The 27174-nt window shown below is 40.6% G+C and overlaps 1 protein-coding gene across 1 annotated transcript; it reads left to right on the forward strand.

Annotated features, from left to right (window-relative positions):
• The first annotated feature begins 10882 nt into the window (after positions 1-10882).
• tmem38b (transmembrane protein 38B) lies at positions 10883-23804 on the forward strand. The gene is made up of 6 exons (XM_071896771.2): positions 10883-11346; positions 18478-18634; positions 19249-19433; positions 19628-19715; positions 20239-20356; positions 22708-23804. Exons 1-6 carry the CDS (start codon positions 11223-11225, stop codon positions 23008-23010), a joined length of 975 nt encoding a protein of 324 aa, XP_071752872.1. The 5' UTR covers positions 10883-11222; the 3' UTR covers positions 23011-23804.
• The last annotated feature ends 3370 nt before the right edge of the window (positions 23805-27174 follow it).

The raw sequence follows: 27174 nt of genomic DNA on the forward strand, positions 1-27174 counted from the left end.
CCTGAACCCGTTTCAACCCTTTTAGTCATTATTAAGCTATGTTTAATATAAACACAGTGTTAAGGACAAGACGAGAGAAAGAAACGTGATCATTAGACTAATGATAGCAGAGGAACCTTGGGTTTTTGTCACACTGCTGAACTGAAAAGGACATTATCAAGCTGTGTTGCAATGATTTAAGCTGGTGCACTGTTTTTGTATTATTCTGAAAGGTTGACCGGAATTATTAAAGTGTGTGTGTTCAGTAACTTCAGTAGCATCAATCAAAAACACCACAAACAAGTAAACATATTCATATTCTACAAACAGCAAGACTAGCCTGCTGCCGCCCCCCCCGCACCACCGGTTTCACGTTCCTATCGCTTGTCACATTTAGTTAACCACAAAAATTTCACTGGCTGTTCCAGGACATTTTGGGGTTAGTTTCTGTTTTAAGCTGTGTGGTCATTGCTGGGGATTAGCGTGTGATGGGGCTGTGACAACGCATGAGTCACCATGTCTGGTGTAGATGTGGACACAAACAGATCCCCGTGACACTGTTAACTCTGCTCTCTGTGAGATCCTCATACAGAGGTCAAGGTCTGATGCAATTCTTTAACAATGCTTTCGTATGCGTATTCATAAAGGTGTAGGCTATCGTAGCTCTATCATTCATTTATCGTGAGTATATAAGGCTAGAGTTGATTTGATGTTGTTCAGGGTAACGGCATCCGGATACCCTGATATAAGTATTTCAAGGGCATCGCAGCTTGCAAACTGCATTCATGAAGAATAAATCCAAACAATATAGAAACATAATTCATTTGCCTTGAGCAGGGGTCTAAAATATGACGTCTTTTACAGAAACTCATCCCTCTCAGTCTCTAGTTTCAACATTGAAGCTTAAATTGGTTGCAGAAACATAACCAGGCAGTTTAGGAGGATTAGGGTTTGAAGCTATAATTAAAGGCTATTCGAATGAACGATTCACAACAGTTCATATACACACAGACGGAAATCAGCCACAGCTTTGAAACAAGCTTAGAATTAGGGATCAGATGTGAGCTCAATCTTGAATAAACATAAGCAGGAGTTGGATGAGAGAATCCAATCTCTTTTTGAAGGCAACGTTCAACTGAAATGAAGACATTTGTTGTCAAATTTTGTCTGTTCCCCTTTTGCCTTCCTTTGGCAGAGGTTTGAGATATTTTTAACCCATCTTGAGCTTGTTCATGTTTGTGAGAAATAATATCCAAACCTGGTGCTGGCAGCCTCAAATAAAAATCATATCCAAGGACAAAAGGTATTTTCTTTAAGCTACTGTATTTGCACTGTTCAAAACATCAGTTTTCATGTTGAAGAAACGGAGCAGCATCATAAAACACACATAAAGAAGGGGGTGGGGGGTGGAGAGACGACCCCAAGACTATTGACCGTGACCCTTTGCTTGGTTTTTCTGCCTGTGTCAATGGAACACATCCTATCAGTACAAGTTTACATTACTATGAAAATAATTTACTGCTCAAGAAAAACGGAGGCCATCAGTGAAAGACAGAGAGAGAGAGAGAGAGAGAGAGAGGGAGAGAGAGAGAGAATGCAAATTTGTGTGCACACACACACACATACAACACAAAATTATGGATCAGCGCGGCACTTCAGTGTGATTTATGATCTCATACCCTGCATCCTGCTAGCCGTACCAAGGAATTCTAGCTGTCCCCTTATTGCAGACCCACATACCCAACAAAATGCTGACCAACTATATTGTTTACAGCCTACAGCCACATGTGGAAGGACATTTTGACCTGGGTTATGACAATGTCCAGTGTTTTCTGTCATTTGTCTATAGTTGTCTGCATTTGTTCTATAGTTTACAACAATAACCAAGATCATATTTTCAGTAACATTTCACATGAGCTTTGGCCTGACACATTTCCAACTCCTGAACAAGAGCATAACATCTTCAGAACAGCTATATGGCACAATCATGATTAATGATTCAGCCTTTATGTGTTGTTTGGGACACAGACAGAGGTGGAGACTGGAGTCATATGACTTGGACACAGGTCTAATTTTAGTTTCTTGTCTAAAAAACTTTGAGTTGTGCCTGCATAACTTGACTTGTTTTTGTTTGTTTGTTTTGTTAATTTCATTATTATTAGTATTTAGATAGGGCATTGCCAAAAGGTTCTGAACTCTTAAGAACCCGTGTTGACCACACAGCTAGCTTTTTGTTGAGATTTGGTATGAAAAATAACATTTATATAGATATCAAGTCCTTACTTACTTACTCAAGCAGCTTCAGATTTTATATGATAGTGACGTTACAGGTTCAAGTCTTCGTACTCTGGTTTCCAGCTATGGGAGAGAGTTGCTCATGCTCACAAATATAGATTGAATTGCACTGTAGAACCAGAAAAGCAAAAATTCTTACATTTTGGGTAATCCACCCCAAGGTAAAGGTTTTATGCTAGTCAATAAGGAATTCTTAAACCAGCATTAACCACATGTGTTTTCAGCGACTGTAACAAGCTAATGAGCTAAGAGTCATTCTTTAAGTCTCCCAGACTGACTTTAAGGATTTTTAAAATGCTTTTTGAATCCATTGACTGGTTTTTCATTTACCAAAAAACAGAGGTGTTGTTTCATTAGATTACAATCATTTCTGCATGTCCCCATAGACCATCATTATATTCATTGTCTTTACCTGCTTATGCCTATCCCAGAATGCATTAGGCAGAGGGCAGGGAAACACCCTGGACAGGTTGCCAGTCCATCACAGGACTAACACAGCAACTAGTAAAATTACAATAGCAACTACTAACTGGCAGAATAGTGAGTAGTGGCTAAAGGTACTAGTGGCAAATGTTTACAGTGCTTTTTAGGACATATTAATGACTAAATGGCTTGCCGCATGCAAGCACACACAGAAGAATTGATAACAACTCTATTATAACTCACAGTGGGATGGGGCTGAGTTACTGTGGATCAGGATTCTGCCAGTTAATCACAAGAAGACCTTTCTGACTTAGGATAGTGGGATGGGTTGTGTGTTTCCTAATACTAAGTGAAGCCATTCACTAGTAATATTACTGTAGTTTGTCCAAATGACAAAATACTCAAATTAGCGGGTTTAGTAACAGCTTTCAAGCACTCTATCAAAAGTGGCACTGGATAATTCTCTACTAACTTCAGTAAAGAAGCTTTTTCTCTCTACATTATAAAGAACAAAACAACTCTCAAAACTATGTATTTTTCTCTACAGAAGAACCAGTCCCTTTTGTTACTATTATTATTGACTGGGTGACTCCCATTCATGTTCATTCGGGGGTATTTGAGTCTGCTGCTACAGTTTAACGATAGTTGCCAGTAGATCTGCGGTTTCACTTTTTCACATTCTGGCAGACCACATTATAGGAGGCATCTTCGTCTGCTCACAATATAGGGAGACATCAGGGCACCAACACCAGGGTCTCCATATCCCACACTTATGTTGTGGAGCACTGTAATCTTGTGGCATCCTCAACAACCATGTGGGATGGGAGGCACATTGCTCAACCTCTCATGAATTGCTCAAAAGTGTCTGTTTTCCAGCATTGAAATTACAGGAATCCTGATTTGCTGAATAGAATTTGGAATCAAAATAGTGGGCTCCAAAAGTTACATTTCTTCTGTTTCAAATACCTCAGCTTGTATTCTACTCTGTTCTATTTTATGATTAAATGCAATGTCGAAAATCACAAGGCACTTCAATTCACAACAATTCACAAGAACTCACAAGCTACTTATCTTGAGAAGCTTGAGAAGCTCGACTTAGTTAATTGTTAATTGTTCTAATTTTAAACAGCCATGTTGACTCAACAACACTCCAGTTCTGACTTGAATAAGTGTCTTGTTTAAATCTGATAACATACACATTGGTTCAAAGGTAAACATGTTTTAATTCAGTGACCTTTACAGTCATACAGTCAGTGATACAGTTTATCACTGAGCTGGAAAAAGGAAAATAAAAATCATCATTTTCATTTTCAAGATTCAACAAATTGTGTGTTTTCAAGGAGTCCCTGCAGTGTTTTTTAAGCAGCTTTATTTTTTAGCTGTGACCAGCAGCTAGTATAAGTTGGTTGGTTGGTTGGTAGATCCCTAAAATTTCAAAACTTGACTGCACATGTGCCATTGTGAGACACAGCCAGGGTCGTTTCTACCTTTTTGGGGGCCCTATACAAAATACTATAATATACATTTTCATATTGTCATTTTCGTTGAGTTCAGCGACAACGTCAGTACGTCAGCATACATGAGAATCTGATGATGAATGTGTTTGCTTGTAAGGCAAAGCCAGAAAGATTTTTGCTGTTGAGCACTGGTGCTCCTAATTTTAAATAAATAGGAGCACACAGTAAAATCTAGGAGCACAAACTAGATATGAATATATATCCCCGTTGATGAGGATGCAGAGGTAGCTTGTCGCTCAGAATCTAGCAGCCAGTTTAAGCACGGTTTGACATTTTGATGGTACGATTATAGTGTGAGGAAAAATCACGGTTTTACGATTATTATGCGCTAATAAGGATGGGGAAAATCAAATGACAATTTAATAATTACAGGTTTTATTGTACTTTTCACATTAATTTCTTCTGGTTCTGCAAAAAAAAAAGTACTCAATAGGTCAACATTACTTCAATAGGTTAGTCTTTTACACCTAGCTTATACTTAAACCGTTTAATTAATACAGATGGGAATGAGCAAACAGGAAGTAAATAATCGCACCAAACGAGCCGACTCAGTCCCGCAACTGGACTAGATTACAACCTTTTTGGTGAGCTTTATAAATCCCAAAGTAATGTATGTAAAGTAATGATAGGTGCTACAATACTCCCGTTTCTGCTGTAGGCTACTGACGTTGGCTTACGTTACATTGAAAGCCCAACACTTTTTTTTAACATGGGGGTTATTTGGCACTTGACCGCCATGAAAACCAGAATATAAACTACTCACCAAGATTGGATGCAGCTGGGATGCGTTTGTAGCGTTTGAATGAGGCCACGGAAATAGCCTGAAAACTTACATTTAACAAGTTAACAACTTACATTTAACAACAGATCCCGCTTTTAAGATAATAAAGCATTGTCATTTTGTATTTCTATTCTTGGTTTACACAAAAATTAGTATTTGAAAATAAAAGTAGATCCGGTCTCCCAAACAGGAACTATCTCTCCTAAATGGCATCCCTGCGCTATGTTCTCTTCTATCAATAAAAATGCTATTTGGCGTAATGAAGTTCTAAAAAGTAAGACCGAACGTCAGTTGAACATCACAGTAGCAGGATCTGCTTTTGAATCTGTTCACAAACGTGTTAAATGTCAGTTTTCAGGCTCATTTCGTGGCCTCATTCAAGTGAATTGGAAGTAAAAATCAGAACACTACAAACTCATCCAGCTGCATCCAATCTTGGTGATTAGTTTATTTTCTGGTTTCCATGGCGGTCAAGTGCCAAATAACCCCCATGTTAAACTAAGTGGAATATTGCTTTAACACTGCTACTTCGTTGATTGTAAGTGACAATTTCATATTTAATACCCTACCAGCTTTACAGCTGCTTCAACCCTCTCCCTCTTAGCTGTTTTAGCCTTGTCTGTTATAAGCTACTTGTTTTGTTTTGTTGCAGAGGGTCCACCAGTTACAGTCCTGTCTTCCATGTTACCACTATCTGCCATATTGAATAGTTTCATGCTGTTCAATCTAACTAGTCTGCAACTAGCCTGCATTCAAACTGCATCTGTTTTCTTCCTGGTTTGGTTGAGGCGCCTCCTTTCTGCTGTAAGTCAGTATGGCCGGTTGGTTTGTACCTGTGGGACACAGAGAATAAACAGACTGAAAGCAACACATAGACTAAACCAATTTTCTCTGCGATGGTCTCATTTTTCTACTGACAAACTTTTATGGTAAAATTAATTGGAGGATGATATAATCAGATAAAAATTCTACATGTAGGGGCTTTAAAGTCCTCACTTTAAAGACATTGCACTGATATCCTGACATGCAAAAATATATATATATTTTTAATTTTTTTTAATTAATATCCAGAGCTTGTTAATATAATATTGCTCATTTGAAAGCAAATCAAAATAAAGTGCACTGTAGCAGCAACATCAGCTATTACACGCCCAATTGTAAGTTACAGGTAATCACCTCATGATCATATATTTATAAATACCGACTTCCAATATCTAAATACATTTAGATAATTTAGATAGACATTTAAACATTTATTCTAGACATTTAGATTAATGTAATACCAAAAGATGGGTCAGATTTATTACAATGCTTAAGTATTTTAGAGTCAACTTTTCTTTCCATTCTTTCTAGTTTAGTTACTTGTCAGTTACTCGTCCAGTTGACTGTGGGGGTGTGAGTTCGAAGACATGAAGCAACAGAACATTGAAGAATCTTCAATGTTTTGGTGTGAATTTAGTCTATATGAACATAGACTGTCCCAAGATCAGCCAACCCCCCATGTCCATGTTTATGAGAACTCCCCCCCTTCCCTCCAAAACTAGCCCAGGACCAGCACAATCTCATCTGACATCCCCCCTGCCTGACTTTCCCAGTGTAGGCAGTGTGGGGGGTTTGAATGGGGTAACATACCAGTGACAGGGTTGGCAGTCACAGACATAATTGAATAAAGATTCCAGTTGTTCTTAAATCCCCTGCTCCGGTCTCTGAGCCTTTGAGGTGGGCCCCAGAAATCCAAGGAATGAGAGGCAGTCCCTCTGCTGTCGGTACTGCGGACGCAGTTTAATCCTGCACCGCTGGGAGAATACTGATGAGGAGCACACTGAAGGGTTGGAGAGAGAGTGTGTGTGTGTGTGTGTGTGTGTGTGTGTGTGTGTGTGTGTGTGTGTGTGTGTGTTTTGACAACATTGACAAGCATTGAGCCATGAACCTGAAAGACCTAAGATCCTACAATATATTTATGAGAGGTGTCACACAATATACCCGGCCTATATTTACTGCTCACAGTGACGACACACAATTGAGAAGTTTCAACAAGCTGATACACATCTAACTGCTACCAACACAAACACAGGTGTGGTCTCGTGTGGAGCTGCATTGTGAATGTTGGGTTTAAATACATGATTACGTCATCACCTGGCCATGTTGGTTACCCTCCTACTCCTATGAAAGCAATGCTATGTCCTCGAGATATTTGTCAATCTGTACTCATCGTGGGTTTGGTGAAATGGCATCACATCCAAAGGGACTTTCCACCATAATAACACAATGACACAAAGACTTGTGTTGAATTAATGTGTTTAATAATCCAGAGTACGGTCAAAATAAGGGGAACACCGGCACTTCCTCTTTATGGTAATAGTGAAAACACTGTCTGACATGTCATTTTAGAAATGCCCTTAACAGTCATATTGGGACGTTCTGGTGGCTCAGTGGTCTAAGGTGCGTACCATGTAAATGCGACATCCTGGGCTAGATTCTGGCCCAGGACCTTTGTCGCATGTCCATCTTTCCTGTCTCTCTCTACTTTTAACTATGTAATAAAGGTGAAAATGTAAAAAAAAAATAATAATAAAAACAAAACAAAACAGAGACCATATCGAGGAGACCCTGGAGATGTCATGCTCTTCAAACCACTAAGCTAAACACGTGGGTCTTAAAGATAGCTCAAATCAAGAAAGAACAAGTATTTTGGGGTGGAAGTAGTCAAGGAGAATATTAATTTTAGCAACAACTGCAATTTTCTACACTTCTTGATTGAATGATCAAATCCATTCCAGGACATTTTCTTCTAACCAATACAGAAGAGCGAGACCCCTTTCTTTGGGCCTTTTTGTTGTTTTTTCCTTTTATTTTGACTATATCCTGCATGCAGTCCAACCAGTCACTTGCTGATTTATCCATTTTAACAAGAGAATATGAAATTACTGCCCATTAGACTGTTGCTGATGATGGATGGTTATGTTTCAGTACTAGATTATATGAGAGCAGAGGCCGCCATAGTAAAGTATATAATGGCTGGTCTACTGTCTCCATCTAGTGGCTGTTTTTTCACATTACAGGTTCTCTCACAAAATCTTACAAAATTCCTACTGTACTCACTTACCTCCCAGGTTATTTACTATAATGTATAGGCCTCCAACAAAACTTTGACAAAATCAAGTCCTATTCAGATTAAACTGTTGCATGCATTCCCTGCAAATATCTTCGAGTGTGACAACATCTCACTAAAGCTTTCTAAAACATACTGAGGGATATTAAGCTATAGAGAGGCATTATAGAGATGTAGGTGAATAACTAGGTGCTCCGTCAAAATGATACTGACATTACTGTGTGATGTGAGCTTTCTGCCTCCCTGTATGAAGGAGTTTGGGGGAGTTTACAGCAGGGTGGCCTAGTGGTAGGTTTTGGGTTTGAACCCCCCCAACAGCCAATGTTGTGTCCATTAAAAACTGTGTGTCCTGCTGAAGTGTCCTTAAACACAGTATTACTACTCATTCAACAATTTCCTGAAAATAATTTGCACTATGCCTTTTACTTGAGTACGTTTTTAAATATTTACTTGCACTTTCTTCTCTGCTTCTAGTCTAGATCTAAGTGTACCTCGAGTCTACCTATGAACTGAATATAAAAGATTCTGTAGACGGCACCAAATAACATGATTACTCACACATTTGTCTGGATAGATGGAAAATGTCAGCCTCACACACAGAGTGGTAGGTATGGGCCACAGCTGGTTGTCACAGTGCTTGTTTCAGCCACATTAGAGGGTGCTGTGTAATAATCTTCATACCATAGAGCTGCAGTATTATTCTGAGCATACCCATGAGGTAATTTCACTAATGAGACACAAAACCTTGAGGTGAGAGTAATTTTTGTCATATTGTAGTAATAAAAGTTTGTATGTTGTGTATACCCATAAACCATTATTTTGGTTGAAAAGGAAGAAGGGGAGCTTTGACTAAAGCTTATTTTGAGTTGCTATATGAAGCTAGATAAAGGTCAGAACAATTATTTTTTTTAGCTGTAGTTAAGTAGTTAATAATCTCAAATATTTTAAAGTTACAGAAAATGGTCAGGAACTTCAAAAGAAAAAATAGATAGTATAAGAGACACAGCAAAATATTTCAACATACTCTTCAAACCGTGAGCCCGGAACTAAAGGCATAACTACAGAGTCCAATATGGCGACAAGATCATGTCATTAAAGCCAGGTGGACATGTTAGAAATCAGCAGGTCTTTTTTCTAGATGAAGAGGTGCAGCTTGTATCATACATTATGAGCTCTTGTTAAATATTATGGTCATACAAGGTCCACAAACCTGCCTTTCAGTGTGCAGCTGCTCACAACTTAAAAATCCCCCCAAGTTGGAGTGAGTGTAGCGGGGCAAATCCTGATTGGTTTGCAGGTTTTCTTTTACACCACTCATTACTTTCCATCTGCTCTCCAGAGCCAATGATTATTTGATAAGCAAAATGGAGACAACTATTTTACACACATTAAGACACATGTTCTGGTGTCTATACAAAATAATGAATGGTTGAAAATTCATGTGTTTTTGTGTTTAACTCTTCCAAAAATATGTCAATACATGTCAATTTTTACTCAAGACTTTAAGCGTATTGCTTATCTATTGATGTTGAAACGAATCTTGTGTAATACACTGAGTCAGAGAAACACAAAAAAGCGTTTCAACCAGCCCCAGCCTCACCTACATATTTTGAGCCTAACTTGACTTCTGTCTCTTTTCTCTGAGAGTGTTATTGCTAAACATTATGGGTATTCTGGGGTATTCTCATACTCTGTACTCACAACATCATAGGTTCACAACTGTTGTTGTGTCAACACTCTCAAGTTTCTGTGTCCTGTCCAACAATGTAAAAATGTGATCCAACATGGGAAAGCAGGCACACTGGGGGAGATACTTTTTGTTTTTCATACGTTATTGTCCTTTGCATTCAGAGCTTTAAAATGGCATATTAGGTTACATAACGTGTCAATGAATTAATTAGTTTGAATTATTAATGATTGAATAATGTATCAAACCTCCTGCGATGCAAAACGGGTCTTGATTAAAGTTAAATGACCCTGGGTTCATAGTGTTTGTGTAACCGGTGAAATTCTGCGTTGTGTGGAAGGTGGATGACCTAAACCCGGATATCTTTGGAGCTGACGTCCGTTTATTCTCTGACATGAAATAAAACAAAACAAATCCTCCAAGTCAATATGGCACTCCAGCTCTTCTCCCATAGGGGAACACAGCAAAAGGTGAAGGGGGACAGGAAGTTTATGGGGCCTAGGAGAAGGAGGGGTGCAGGAGGTGGGGCTCTTACTGTACATACTGTAGCCTATATGACAGCAGAAGTTTCAGTGGAGCTAAAAAAAAACTGTCAGGTATACAAAATAAAATGACAGGTTTAGTGTAATTATACATGTAAGAACAACTCTGTTACATTTGGTCGCAAATATTATGATACAAATATGATTTTACACATTCCAGCTTCAGATTTATAACATCTGATATAAGTGCAGACTAGAAGCATCATTTGCAGGCTAGACATGGAAGATTATAAATGGGAGCTACTGTATATTCAGCTACAGAGGAAAGCTGTTTTGAACACAGCTTGGAAATGATCAAAAGCCTCTAATATCAAAGTAGACAACTCTGCCTTATATGGGACTACACAGCAACAGAGGAAGATAACAAAGATACAGTACTGACCCCTGTGGGAATACTCGTGTGATATTGTGTGTGTGCGCGTGTGCGTGCGTGTGTCTGCGCGTCTGCGTGCTCTAAAACTCAGGAACGTGATTGGCTCGCTCCGCTCTCATTCCTCCAATCACAAAGCCGCTCTGGCTCCACCCGCCACATCACTAGCATGGCGGAACACGTACCAGGAATTCCGCCTATGCGCTGCTAACATGTCGTTGATGGGGTAACGCCGATGATGACCATCCTCTGGCAATACAGATCTGTTGCCCGGCGACGAGGGGTGATCTGTGAAGGCAACTGACCAGCTGTGAGCAACTTGGCGCTCGTGTAGCCTATCAACAGACGCACAGCTGTTTGTACGAGCGGCTTGCACAAGACTTGACAGTCCGTAGGATAAAGCCAAGTGTTTGCCCTGATGCTCTGAGTTGGACCGCTGCCCTGCCTCGACTTTATCACCTCGTTGGGATTAACTAGAATAGCCGACTCTTGCTAAAGAGTTTCAGAAATAAGATTATGGATTTGTTCGGGGTGCTGAATTTGGATGAGCTGTCCCACGGACTGGCAAACTTACCCATGTTTCCATACTTTGACATGGCGCACTATGTTGTGTCAGTAATGTCTCTGAGGGAGCAGCCAGGTAAGTGGCTGACACGAAGTTAAAGCGCTTGCTGTTACTTTACCTGCACAGCCGCCACAGCTTACACAGAGTTAAACAGCTAAACCAGTTTGTTTCGCTTTGTTTGACAGCTGACAATTTGAGACTCAGTGTTCAAAGTTGTCAGAAACTTTGAAACTTCTATTCTGTTCTATTCTATTTGTATGCATATAACCTAGACTTCAATTCTCTTTTCTTCTCTTCAGAATTAGGCTTATCGTCCATTTCCATCAGTTCTAGTGAATTGAATGCCATTACGTAACATTTAATACTAAACCGGCCGGGCTGTCCCATCGTGGATTTATGTTCAGAATCCTCACAGTTTTAATCTCATACTTAGTGCTGCATTATGGATTAGCATCACTCTTATTAAGAGCTGTAGGACTTATAATAACCACTGTCAAATCATTGTGGTTATAATTTTTGGTTAGAATATAATGACTTTTTAATATATAATATATATAATTACTTTATAATGAACAAATAAGCAAAGCCAGATAGAGGGGCAGGGAGTAAGACACACACTGGTGTCCTGCTGCAATCAATCAACCAATTATTAAATAAATTAGTTGCAATAGCCCCCCTCTTATCCCCCCACCCCACCCTCACCCCAGTAGAGATTGGTGATGTGTGCATGTATACCTTGGTTTGTCAGGGTGTGGGACGTCACTACCAGACTGTTGAACTGGTATGAAGTGATATGCTGCTGGATATCTCCCTCCCTGATGGCTGAAACTAGAGGCCTATCAATATTAATTAGACCTCGTGTTTAGCTTTGCCTCAAGGAAGTTTCCCCATGACCCACATAACTAAGATGTAAACCTACTGCTGATTTGAATCTGCTTCTATCTATAATCCACAAACTGACAATCACAATACAGAGACTAGGATTAAATATTTACTGTGCCAGAAATGATATGAACTATTAACTGGGATCATTATTAGGTCAAATAAAAGTGGAAGAAATCTTCTGTGAACACAGAGACTATTGCACATTAATACCCTCTGTGTTACACCACATTTCACCGACAACACACAAACTCAGTCATCATAATAAATAACAATAAAAATCCTAACTTGACAGTGCCCACTGTTGTACTCACAGCCACAGCCTATTGTATGAGCTGAGACCAAAGATGGGCGTTGAGCCAAGTATGTTATGTCACTGAGATAGTAGATGGAGTGACAGGTGGACTTTACTGCACCCAGAGCTGACTTTCCACTCACCCATGCACAGGCGCACGCACACACACACACACACACACACACACACGCACACAGTCCATTGTAGTCCCGCCGCTGTAGATCAACAATCTATTTTCGAACTTGCCTTGCAAGGCATCTGAACTCCTGCGACCTTTTAACCCTCTATCCTCTGCTCCCATCTATCTCTCTGTGAGAGACAGAGACAGGGAGAGAGTGAAAATACGGACACCCAAAAATACCATGGGTCAGCAAACACAACGCAAAGCCTCATATCACCTCTGTACGTGTGTGAGAGAGCGTGTGTTTGTTTGTTTTTTGTGTGTGTTAACACTAGGACTCAGCAGTGTGTGTATGGGGAGTGATCCATGAATGAGGGATTTGGGCAATGAAACTTTTGGACCGGATGACCATTCTGATAGGGTTTAAGTCTACATACTGTATGCGATGTAGGAAGACAATAAGTGTGTGTCTGTGCGTGTGTTTGTACTGTTTGTGCTTCCCTGTAAACAATGTGTTTGAGGAGGGAGGATTATAAAAGAGAGATGTAAGTCTTAAAATCTCGCTCATGTAAGAAGAAAACAAAATAAAATTGTTTCATAGAAGACACAAAACACTTGGGAGTGCTTGCTAGCTCCAGTTTGGTTTTCCCCTAGAAAGGAAAGGAATGTTATGAAGTTTTTTTCTCTCTCTCTTGCCTTTCTATTTCCTTTCCTTCCATCTCTCCGTCCGTTCTGGGAGTGCTGTCTAAATTTAGGCAACGCTGGATCTGCTCAGGACTTCCACAATGCACTTAACAGCCTTACGGTTTTCTGAAATGGCATTTATTCAAAAGATATTCAAAAGGACCCTAATCATCATTCAAATGCCTCACTTATGAAAATATAGAGCAACAGGACATTTTGTTATGCATAAAACACTGAACTAACTAGAACTGAACTGAAGTCGTTTTTTTCTTTAATAGAGAGTGTGTCATTGAAGGTCTTGTTTGAACTTAAACAGATGCTCGAGAAAGAGATATGTTTCCCTCTTGCTGTTAAATGTTTATTACACTGTCACTGCACTTTAGTGTGGAGTTATTTTAGGCCCATTTATAAACATTACTATGCATGGTTTGTATAAGAAATGGGAGGACAGGGACAGGGGAAGTGGAGTGGTAGTTTTATGTCAATCAGCGGACCGCTCTTCAAGCCAAAAATAAGCAGAGATAGCCCATTCATTCCTTTAGTAATGCTCCCTCTAAAGTGGGAAGAGGGGCTGTTTAATAGGAGGGGAAAGGAATGGGAAGTGAGGTTCAGAGTTTAAAAGAAAAGAGGGCAAAGGAAAGAAAGAATCGGCTTAGCAGAGGGGGTAAGATTGAGTGAGAATGAAAGCGGCAGAAAGAGGAATGGACTTGGGAAAAAAAGGGAGGATTAAAAGAGTAGAAATTAAGATCAAGAGAACAGAGTTGAGGAGTAGAGATGAAGAGAGAGAGAGAGAGAGAGAGGGAATGAGGTTCAAGAGAGAGGAGGGACGCCTTATTTAAAGCCTAGATAAGATAATGGTGTGTATGGTAGGGGAGATGTTCTCCTTGAGCAGACTTAAGTGACTGTTTTTAACCAGGGCTGCAGGACGTACCGGCACTGCTGCAGTATACAACACAGGACACGTCCCAACAGTCTAAAGATCCCTTGCCCTTTGTGTTCATTTATAAAGATCTAGTTCTGTAAGCTTTTCATAGTAAATATACTCATTTAAGATCACTCATAAGTCTCTGAAAGGCAAAACTGAGTCCAGATCATCACAATTGCAGCCCTGAGCAGAGGAGGGATAATAATAATAATAATAATAATAATAACTTTATTGATATAGCACCTTTAAAAACCGAGTTCACAAAGTGCTTTAACAGACAAAATAAAAGCAGAATACTCAAAATTTGACTTTAAAAAGCAATGAAAGAATAGTAAACAGGGATTAAGTTCAGATAGTAAATAGTGGGATAATCGTAAAATGAAAACCAAAATAAACAGTAGGGTTAAAATAAAATAAAAGTAAGATTAAATTAAGATTAAAAGATGATAAAAAGACAATAGAAAGATGATAAAAAGATGATAAAAAGCCATGAGTGGATGGGACACTATACAACCCTGCTCTGTAACTTCCTGTTTGGAAAGAGAAAGAGTGAGTGAGTGACAGAGAGAGAGAGAGAGAGAGAGAGAGAGAGAGAGAGAGAGAGAGAGAGAGAGAGAGAGAGAGAGAGAGAGAGAGAGGGAGGGAGGGAGGGAGGGAGAGAGAGAGAGAGAGAGAGAGAGAGAGAGAGAGAGAGAGAGAGAGAGAGAGAGAGAGAGAGAGAGAGAGAGAGAGAGAGAGAGAGAGAGAGGAGGGAGGGAGGGAGGGAGGGAGGGAGAGAGAGAGAGAGAGGGGGGGGGAGGGAGAGAGGGTGGAATGGAAAATACAACAGACCGGATGGAGCAGGACAAGTCAGGGCTGTGCTGTATTTGGTCTCAGTCACTCTCTTCCTCAAATTTGACTTGTAAATGTCTCTCCTTCAAACGCAAATGCAGGAGACTTACTATGCTTTCAGGTTCTCGATCTGGCAAAGGTGTGTTTGTAGCCTAAACTACAGTGTCCCAGCAGGCCCAGCAGCGTATTATGTTTCACTCTGAAATGTGAGCAAGGTAAATGTTTCTGTCGGCTGATCTTGACACCTGTCTTTACCGCACCGGGACAATCCAGTGACACATAAGTCGTCAGTCACTGGCACACAAATATCCTATGTAAATACCACCCAGCTGGTACTCCCAGATATGTTAAAGCAAATGCTAGGAATAGACTCTGGGTTGTAGAAACAAATTAGATGGTATTAAAGGATTTTTTTTTCCAATTCAAAAATCTTACATTTGAATTGGAAAGTACCTTGAATCTTGCACGTCAAGTGAACTTTCAAACTTACCAGTGAATGCTTTGGTTGCATATACAACATGTGTTGACTGAACTCATGCTTATCAAGTGATTTGAATGCAGAGTGTGCAGGACTCTCCACTGCGACACCAGTTCCCTCTCGAGAAGCCGCTCTGTGTGCAGCGCTCGTCAGTGAACAGGCCACGATGCTGACTACAGCTGAAGCGATTTGTTTTGCTCTGGACCTAAAGGTGACGACAGAGCAGCTCTGTTCACTATTTAGGCTAAGTGCTGAACTTGTGAACTACAACTTGTGGGCTACGACTGCTGTAGGACATAAAGCTAAAGGCTATGTACCTGCATGCGTGCTGATTCTGTCATCATATGTGAAGTCCAGCGCAGGAGAAAATCATCTGTATGGCACTTTTAACACTTTTAAACAAACTATAGGCATGTTTCCATCTTCTCTTCCCTAGCCTACAGAATGTCATCTGATTGGATTTTTGCTTTCACGTGTAAAAGCATTAGCAACAGTATTGTATTCCCTCCTGTTGCTGTCAAACTTCCCCCTTGGCACTAACTGCTTTTTAACCACACGAGGTTCATTACATCAGACTTTTTTCACATTCAGTCCTCTGTCTGCTCTGCCAAGTGACATTACAAAGCAACTTTGTTCAAGGGCAAAACCGAGATAAAGCCAAACAACATTTTCAACATCCTTTAAAGTCGAGATGAAATGAAAAATGCCTTTTTAACCCTTTTAGATCACATCCCCGGTCATATTGTGCACCTATATACCAATATATGCCAAAAAAAATACAAAAAATCAATTTCTTTGTATTCTTATATCAAAATTCAATCATGTTTTCTTCCTGTAAAACAAAATATGCCGTGTGCTTACGTAAGCATGCCCATAACCAATTTCAACCAATAATATCATGACATCCACCCATTAGCTAGCTAGCAACAGCATGGTACTTTGGTGTGTCTTCGGGTGTTATGACACACCCACTTTTCAACGTTCAAATCAAATTCCTCCTAACGTGTCCCGCCTGTCTTTCCTGTTTCACTCGGAAATACGTCACGATACGGAAGTTAGATACTCTCGAAATGCCGTTTCATCTTGACTTTAAGAGTGATATTTCACACTGCTTTCCTGATGTTGCAGGTGAACATCTCTCTTTAGACAGGGAAGTAATGCTATATCATTCACTCCCATTCATCTTTATAGTAGCTAAGGTTATGCCTAAGCAGCAATTATGTCTTTGTCCACCTGTTTTGCTATATTGTTGTCTAAGGGGTGAGATCATATGATGAGACAGTTATTCTAATGCAGGTAAAGAGACAGCTTAGGCCTCTAGTCTGTTGTCACTTATTTTGTATGATGCCAGTTGGCTTAGAGCTATTGTTTTGGTTATTTAATAATAATGACTTTCTGTTTGTAGATGTGCATCAGCTGTGAAGCTGCAGAAAGGAGAACTGTGAAAAAGGTTCACATTTAGTGTGTTTGTGTGTGTTCTTCTTTCTACACGCTTATGTAACATGGGCATCCTATACCATAGTTCAAACAGATAAGCCTGTATGAAGTGCTATGAATAGATATATCCAATGCTCATTACTATAGTGTTATCATTTGTGATATAGTGTTGTAAACTCATATGCTGAGTTCAGTGCTTTCCTGTTCCAGTACCACAACTATTCCAAATTGTTGCTGTTCCAAAATGGCTCTCACTTATAAAGACTAACTCCAAACACTGACCATACTGATTGGGTGGTCAATACAAAATGGATGAAGCTTCTTTGTAATTTTCATATTCTTTTAGCAGTGAGGGGAAACATAAATGAAGAAGGTGAGGGGGGGCCTGAGCAAACACTGGGGTTACTATTCTCCAGTGTAATGAAATTAGAGTCTGCAGAGGAGGCAGATAGATCTATAAATCCTCCTGGTTTACTTGTCTCTCTTCAGGAGTCTATAATCTGTCTTTAATCCCGTTAGATTACCAGTGTGGCCCTGCCTGGCCACACTGACAGTGCAACTAGCTTTGGGTTCACCATGTTTACGGAGAGCCACCTGGCTAAAGTTGGGTGAATCATATACTTGTGTACTTTGATAGCATTATTTTTGGTAGGATCAGACTAATCATGCTTCCTTAATGTCATCTTGGATAGTATTGGACTAACTTTGTAGAGGTATGGAGCTGCATAAAAGGCTGAAAGGGCAAAATCAACTGTCTCAGTGTCATAATTTTGGAAATAAAACACCGTCTTGCTTTGCCCACCCATAGCACAGAGACACAAACACAGTAACTTGGTAATACACTGCAGAATTCATGCCACTTGCCTATAATTGAATGCTCATGTGATGCAGTCTGCGCACTAAAGGTTTTCTAAGAATAAGGGGAGAAAGGAATACAGAGTCCCTATTAAACAGTGTGAGATACAGAGGGAGCGTTGTGTAACTGATACTTATCTTCACTGAACTGATGTGATTTTGTCAATGTTTGTAACGTAATTCTGAACCTCTACTCTGCACTTTGAGCTGTTCTAGTTCTCTCTGTTTGTTGACTCTAGGTGAGGCAAGTTAATGTTTAGACAGTGCTAGAGATTGCGAGAATTATGATTCAGACAGGGAATTGCCATCGTGTCTGACTCCACTGTCGTCATCTGTTGCTGCTCTGTCATGTTAAAGTTGAATTGGTTGCTCAATGCTACTGCAGAGATCAGCAAATGGCCTGTTAGTCTGGCATATTACCCATATCCACTAAAACAGCCCTCAGTGCTCATTTTAGTGTGATGATTATAGTAGTCGTTCCTTAATGATTATTATGATAATGGTGTTATTTATTGCAACGGCAGTAATGATTACAGGCTTTTCCCTGGCTTTTAGAGACGCTCGCACGCTTTTTTAAGAGCCCACAATATTTAGACGCTGCTGCAACTCATTTCAGTGCCTTTCAGTGCAAAATATAGGGGGCTATACAGGGAATTCACTGCAATTATCCTGATGAAGAGTCTTCTCCTCTTGTGCAGGAGCGCTGGAGGTGTCCAGGAGGAGCCCCTTTGCCTGCTGGTTCAGCTCCATGCTCTTCTGTTTCGGCGGAGCTGTGCTGTCTGGGATCATGATGGCCGAGCCGCCTGTTGCACCGTTGTCCAACAGCACCAATGTCCTGCTGGCTTCACTCGTCTGGTGAGTTAGAGGGGGGGGGGGACAGTGAGAGAGGAAGGAGAGCACAGAAGTAAGAAAGTGATGGGGTTAGTGGGAAGGCCTTGCCCTCTGCTACTCTGAAGAATACTCATAAATGTGTTAATTTTCATGCGTCTATGCACCAATAAAATGAAATACAAAAATAAAGAGAGCAATGCTACCACTTTGATTCTCTTGTCCAGTAGGATCAATATGCAACGAGTTAATTTCCCTATAAAGGGAGCGTGAAATAGACAGAGAGGCTGAGAGCTCATTCTTCTCAGCTCAAAATATGAAGCTTTGGTAATCTCTACTGGTGGCAAATATGATTACACTCTTCTCAATAAAATACACAGTGCCCTCTACTGGTAAAATGAGGTACAGGACAGAAACTGGCAGATATTATAAATGTTTTATCAGAGCCTTTGATAATCCATGGCTTTGTTTACTGTCCACAGAATTTACATAAGAAGCTGAAACCAGGTACTCTATTTGTGTGGAGGCGAATCTGGTACTTGTGTGCGTATTATGTGTGTTATATGTGTGTGTGTTTGTGTGTGTGTGAGTGTGTGTGTGTGCTAGTTCTCTGAGCCATATGTTTGCATGTGTCTCTACAGGTACCTAGTGTTCTACTGTCCCCAGGACTTGGTGTACTGCTGCGCGGCCCTGCTGCCGCTCAGGCTGGTGCTGTCGGGGATGAAGGAGGTGACGAGGACGTGGAAGGTGCTCGGAGGGGTCACCCAGGCCCACGGCAAGTACAAGGACAGCCTGCTGGTCATGATAGCCATCGGATGGGCTAAAGGTCAGTGGCTGTGAGTGTGTCTGTGTGTGTTCGTGTGTCACACTGTGTGCGTATGTGTGTGGAAGGATTGTTCGTTTCCTTAATGTTTTGAAATATCGTTTCAGTGGAGCATTCACAAGAGTTTTAGATAATATGAAACGTGTGCTGTATGTAATCTGTATTGACCATGCCTCTCTCTTCTGCCTTCACTGTAGGTGCTGGAGGCGGTCTGATGAGTAACTTTGAGCAGCTGGTTCGAGGGATCTGGAAACCAGAGACCAATGAGCTCCTCAAAATGTCTTAGTAAGTCCTCTACAGGACAGTAATGATATTGCATCGCTGATTTCGGTGTCATTAAACTACATTTTTTTATACACTGCAAAATGTTCATATGCCACTTTGTGAAATTTAAACCAAAGTTGGAGACACTCATCAAAGCTGAGGATATTCTAAACTTACTGTTGGCTGCCATGTGTGTTTAAAAATCCATTTGTTGAACTTTCCCTCGCAATCCCAACAGAAATCAGGTTCTCCTCAGGTTACCTCTGTCCTTCTCAAGCAAGGCAGCATCAAAATGGGATTTGAATTATTTCACAGTTACATGAAAGAATGCCATGTACTTCTCCGGCGATGACAGGTGTCTCCAATATGTTTTTTAAAAATATGTTGGTGACATATTGACGTTCTTTGTGCATGGTAATTCAAGCATATTGAAGTGTGGAATCCACATCTGCGGTGTTACAGACATCAAGCTCACTATTTCAGATCATTTCATCTTTTTTATCACATATTCAGCCGCCGTTTTTTTCTGTGTATGTCCGTTCAGCCCCACCAAGATCACCCTGGTGGGGTCGGTGCTGTTCGCCCTGCAGCACACCCAGTACCTGCCGCTCCAGAAGCAGCACCTGATGCTGATCTACACTGTCTTCACCGTTGTCAACAAGGTCAGTCATGAAATATAACTCTGATCACATATTACAGCAATCAGTGGATTTTTAAAAACATAATGTAGCTAGTGTAGCAGCTACCTGTCATTGTTTCCTTGACATTTTATGCGTGGAAAAGAAAAACATTGGCACAAAATGAAGGTCATGCAAGTAATTTAGGTCCATTATATCACTGAGAATTGGCAAATCTCAAGCCCTGGTTGGAGAAAAAAGTGGTATATCCTGTTCTATTCTGTTCTATTAAAGAAACTTTAATCAGTTACAGTGTTTCACTATTACTGAGATCTTAACTTAGGTAAAACAAATGTGTTGGTGCTGCAGTTCCCTCTAACCGTGTGGTGTTGCCCCAGCCTTGTCTTCTAAATGACCTTTCTCCCTCTGCTTTTTTGAAGTTTTAGCTATGGTGACTCACATTAGCTCGGTATTACCCGTAGGGCTGGGGTTTTTGCATCATTTTCATCAGCTTGCATCATCCCCTCTTCTCTTCTCTGGGAAACTTGTGCTCTTGACTGAGACACAGATAAATCTACCATGTCTTCTCTCAACTCTCATTCTGTTAGTTCCTCCTAACTCTGATCTGTCAAATTAATGACGAACCATTTCATCACATCCAAGACTCGTGTCGAACCTCCTATTTGTTAGTTTGTGTTGCTGATGTTCTCCGGTCCCCACATACTCACATCCCATAAACAGAAGAACACAGTAATGTGTATCCCACATTGTTAGCACACACATTTTATAAAATATAGAAATGGTGAGGAAGGATGCATCCGGAAAGACGAGAAAGGCAGAGACCATATAATTGTCTCCCAGCTTTCCATGGAAAAAAATAGGATCATAATCTACCAAAAATCAGCAATTAGAAACAGAGGTTTTCTGCAATATTCTGCAGCCATTAAAGACAAGGTAAAATGCAAATTTTCATGAAATGCAGACACAAAACCTTCAGTTACATTTTTAAGTTATATATTTCTTTAAATGGATCATAAATCTATCTAAAATAAATAAAATCAACTATCTTTACATGTAACCAATGTGTTGCCTAATGAATAAAATAATAATAATTATAATATATTAATCATAATCATAATCATGCTATTATATGTATATATATATATATATATATATAATATATAGCTTTTAGATCTGAAAAAATAGAATAACCCTATAAGCTGTAATAACAATGCAATTCATGTTAACAAATCAACTGCATGTAAATTGGTACAAAGGTGCAAAAACAACTAAAGTTATCACATTACACAGTGCATAGAATACAGTCACAAATATGAAGATGCAGTATTTCTTTAACCTGTAGTTTGTGGTTAAAATTGCTAAAGTCATCCCTTGATTTATGTAACCTATTAATCGAAGGGTAATATTTACACCAATCACAACTGTTGTTATAGCAAATTACATCATACCTCAGCTGCCTAACCTTCAGTCAAATGTGTTTTAGTGCAACACAAACCACTTTTAAACTTTATGCAACAAGGGTAACAATTTGATGTTTCTGTGGTGTTTAAAAGTGAAAAAAAGGAAAGCAGACTGGTGTGACACCAGGATAAAAGCTCATCTGTCCTTCAGTGACATCTACAGGCAGATGCAGAACATGTTGGGTGATTTTCTGCATCATACTGTGATTTCCCCCATTTTCAGTCATGCAATCCATTTTCAATGAAAAATTCCACAACCAAACCGGGGAGGTTGTAATAGAAGTAGACTCCCCATTTATTCAAGGGGGAATTATGAAATTCGCAGAAGAGACTTCTGTCTCTTCCTGCTGAAGCTTTCAGAAATGTTCCCGTATTCCCACAGTAAATACGACATCTTTGTCTTGCTGTGACGGAAACATAGATTTTCCCACCTTGTTTTTGGAGCGTTACTACTGCTTGTAGTGCAGAAATGCATTCAGCAAGTCTTTGGCATTTTCAAAACTGGCTGCACAAAGGAGGCATAAACTCACAGAATGTTACCAGGTGCGAACGTTAGCTTGTTAGCCATCACATAATCCTCTGACGTCATAACTATGCAACATAATCCCCGGCCTGTTAGCATGCTGTGATCCTGAATCAAGTCACTTTTTTATGCTCGTGCAAAAGAAAAAGAAAGATATGTCAAAGACAACTTGTATTATGTTATACGTTTGATTGAAACTCAGAATAAGTGATGACAGACTGAGTTGGAGGTGAAGGAATTTGGGCTTCTTAACAGTTTGGCAGTGGTCAGACACACACACACACACACACACACACACATTCACCTCTAATCCTCACAAACACATTCCTCCCCTTCCCTCATCCCCTGCTTCCGTCCACACACATTTATCCTTATTTATCCTCTTTTCCCAGTCGAGGATGATGCTGACCGGCTCCTCTGCCTCACCCTTCGCTGCCATCGAGTCAGCCGTCTACAAGACCCTCTTCACCGGCTACTCCCCTTACTCCGCCCTCACCGCCGAGATTAAGAAAGCCTCTATCGATAACGGCACGACCACCAGGACGACCTCCGCCGCCGCAACCAAAGAGTCCAGCGAGAACGGAGCGGCGGGGAAGCCTTCCTCGGCCTGCCGTGCCGAGGAAGACGGCGGATCCCTCAAGGCCAAAGACGAGTCAGAGAAAGCAGAGACAAACAGCTGCAAGAAGACCAACTAGTCAGCCATAGCGCCTTCTCACCTCTAAGCAGGGTTTTGGAGTCATTTCTGATTCAGTTTCGTTATGTCAGGAGGTCACTTAAACTTTACATTCTATATTCTGTCATTTTAGCCTCTATTATTAGAAAGCACTTTTTTTCCCCCACTTGCTTCAAAACAATTACAATGAGATGTATGCCTTTTTGCTCCTAAAATACAATTTAATTTAATTTAATTTATTCTTAAAATACAATTTAAATCCAACTGCTGAAATGGAAATTGAATAAGAGCTGACCCCAATCAACCCTATGTCTTATTCTGGGATAATCACCCCTCTCTCCCCTAAAGTACTGTGATATGTATGATCTTAGATGTGAACCAATATCATACTCTACCCAGGCTGATTACAAACTTAAAGTGCAATGTGTAGCTCAATTTTTAATATATATATATTTATAATGAGAGCAAGCTGTTGATCTTTTTTCCAGATATATGATTGCGTCCTATTTAATCTCTGGGTTATGGGAACACAATGCTGTGCACCTGCTGATCTATGAATGTCCTTTGTCATTTCCTTTCTTTCTGTATATATTCTGTTCCATGTACATGCGATGTTTCCTACTACTGAACTGGTTAGAAACATTTTTTTTAAAAGAGAGATTATATTCTATGATAACTCAGATGTTTTATTCTATTTATACTCAAGGAATGCACTCCTGAATGTAAAGACTTTTGAAATGGAATGCGATTTTTTACTGTATTCTGTTTCTTTGGTGAATGCTTTGAAATACCATTGGAAGCATGAGAGTAAACGGGTTCACATGCACTATAACGTGTTCTTGTGATTCCTCGCCTCTAGCTCCTTCGGACAGATTCTCACAGTTCAGCGGACATGGACTGTAGCCTCACTTCAAGCACAGACAGACAGATGAAATTGGTAGTTATGGTATAATAGAATTAAACGACAATAGTTTACATTTTCAAATCTCTACATCCTCCAAAGAAACCTCATCAATAATAGAAAGTGGAGCTTCCAGAAGAAACCTCCTCTTAAAGTTGAAACATTGCATCAGTGTAACATCATCACCTGATTGATACCTCGCCCCCTTTAAAAAGCTGTTGGAGAGAGATCCTGAAATCCCCCCCAATTCACATCTATGTAAACCCCCCTGTGAATACAAATTAAGAACAGAGGGGGGTGTTGGAGAGAAGAGAGAAGACGTTCAAAGGCGATCAAAAGCGTTACTGGTTGAGATGATGTACCTACCTTTAATACACCTTAGCCCACAGATGTCAGACGTATGCATGTCAATTACGGGGTTGTATCTCAAAGTGTTTGCTGGGAAATGGGTTTGGTTGTGTGTGTGTGTGCGAGCATGATTACTGTCTGACTGACTCTAATGGTGGATTGTGTGACCTGGGAAAGTGAAAGACGCATTAGCAGGGAAGGCTTTGTGCAGCCTCGCTCTGTTCTCCACACACTGCCTCCCGTGACATGCGGGCAGATGACATGATGACAGCTCGGAGCCTGAAAGTTCCCAGACAATTCTCTTAATGAGGTCCAGGCCTGTGCGACCCCGGCCAGAATTACCAACTGAAGTGCGCAGCCCCCCCGCCGCCAAGCCCCCTCTCCTTTGGCCTCGGCCCCTTGCTCCCTGCCTTCCACCTGCCCTGCCGCTCAACCTCCGTCTCTTCATCCCTCTGGTATTCCCAGCCTTCTGCCTGTTTTTCATGTGTCAGGTGCAGGAAATTCGCACACACACATGTATGCACACAAGCCAGCGTAAACACACACAAACACAAACACACACACACATATGCATAAACAAATATGTATGCACACACGCACACATTTTCATACACAAGCCTTGGACCCCACAGTGACGTCTGTGTAGAGGTTAGGGGATACACCAAGGACATGGCATACTATGCATCAGACCTGTCAGGTTTCCCTCTTTCAGGCACACACACACACACACACACACACACACACACACACACACACACACAGGCAGGCAGTAGAAAGATTATGGGCAAATGGCAGCTTGGTTAAACACTGGGAAGCTATCAGGGCATGTTTGACACTGACAGCAGCTTGGTTCTGTGACCTGTTTTTATTTTATTTTTATTTTTTTCACCGATAACTCTACTTGTCAACATCACCTCCAATTCTATTCTAATTTTTAAAGCTATTTATTTATTTAGTTATTCCAGCTGTTGGAATTTTGAAGCCAAATCAATATGAATTATTTGTTACTAAGTGGTAATCCATTCCAAATCTTAGCCATAAAACTGTTGTATGTCACACATAATGTAAAGCAAGTTAATGTTGTTGAACTGAATTTCAGCAGCCTATGACCTATATTTAACCACTAAAGTAACTTGCAATTATCTTACTTCTGAGGAAAATAACTTTAATTACATTCCATTAGTCCAAGTGCATTTATCAATAATGTAATACCTAAACAAGGTAATGAATGTAGCACACAACCAACATGATGCTATATAAAGTATGGCTTTATTATATGGTTCCACTGGTTAACTTGACAAGACACAGAAATGGGAAAATGTCCCCTCCCATTCGGATTTCTACTTTAATCTCCAATTTCTCCATTTTCCACAATAACTTTTGTGAATATTGAAGCCAAAATTATGTAATTTATGAGTACAAGGAATACTTTTAACCTTCAGTCCCTCCTTAAATGCACACACAGCCACACATACATGCTCTGTTGTAGTATGTGCTGGTTATGGTATAGGTTATCATAGATTTCCCGTGAAACATTGTGGCAGGATCTTGACCTCCACTGCTGCCTGGAGGAACCCTGCCCTCTTGCTGCGTGGTGCAGCGGCAGCAGATTTCCACTTGGTGGCGTGAGGAGGCATCAACTCTGATGGCTAAATGCCTGGGAACTGACAGGCTGGCCAGCAGCTGCAGACAAGAAGGGACGGGGACAGGAGGGGACCCCTCTCTGGAGAGCCAATGGTAGCTGCCTGCACACGTGTGTGTGTGTGCGTGTGTGTGTGCTTCATGTGTGTGTGTGTGGGGTGCATGTGTATGTGACACGTAGAGTGGCAACAAAGGCTGAGTCCATCAAAAAGGCACAAAGAGCTCTGGGGTGCACACACACACACACAAACACACACACACACACACACACACACACACACACACACACGCCAAATCCCTCCAACCACCAGTGAGACCCAGGCGCTTTGTTTTCCTCTCTCTCTCTCCAGAGAAACCAACATGAGCTGCTCACACATTCACACCTTCATTGTCGCTGCATATGCATCTTTATTCAAATCTTCAGACAATGGTCATCCAAAATCGGACAAATAGCTGTTCTTTGACCAGTTCTGATCTGGGTAATGAGACTGAAACAAATCCAAAAGATATTTTTTTGCTTAATTCCATTCAGTTGTGCATCTCATTTGACGTTTCAGACCCCACTTCATTCCATGAATGTGTGAAAGTGGAGCTGTAATCTTCTAGCTTGTGGCTGTGCACCTGCTCCAACTCAGTGGTGACTCTAGCATGATGTCACAGGCTGTGCTCCGTTGTTTGGCCTAGCACTACACACTGACATGATTCTCTAGTGGGACAGTATGCACTCTTTCTCCTCTGTGCTCTACCACCCAGCAGAGGACATCAACATGTCCGCCGTGCCAAAAAAAAAAAAAAAAACACTGACTGATTATAAAGTCTTCACAGCTGCATTATAACTCTGAATTTCTCAAATTCTCAAAGCAAATTTTCTCTCTTTTTCACTGACAACATTTCACTTTTTCTAAAACTTTTTTATAGCATCAAAGTCTGTGTTTTTTTAATCCTACATTTTGTCAACGAATATGAGGGTGATGCAACTGCTCCACTTCATTATCTCTTGAAATGAGATGAAAGTAAGAAGAGAACTACTCAGGACCACACAGAAAAAGATTCAGAGAGAGAGAGAGCTAGAGAGAGAAAGAGAGCTAGAGAGAGAGAGAGAGAGTGAGAGAGAGAGAGAGAGAGAGAGAGAGGGAGAGAGAGGGAGAGAGAGAGTGAGAATAAAAAATGGGTAGGGAGCATTTGTGAGCAGGGAGTCACATCAGGGCATCATGACAGTGTGCTGGTGTTGAGCATGACCTCTCTCTCCTACTCTCTCTCTCTCTCTCTCTCTCTCTCTCTCTCTCTCTCTCTCTC

The sequence above is a fragment of the Centroberyx gerrardi genome, chromosome 2 (assembly GCF_048128805.1).
Source record: "Centroberyx gerrardi isolate f3 chromosome 2, fCenGer3.hap1.cur.20231027, whole genome shotgun sequence".
Lineage (NCBI taxonomy): Eukaryota > Metazoa > Chordata > Actinopteri > Beryciformes > Berycidae > Centroberyx > Centroberyx gerrardi.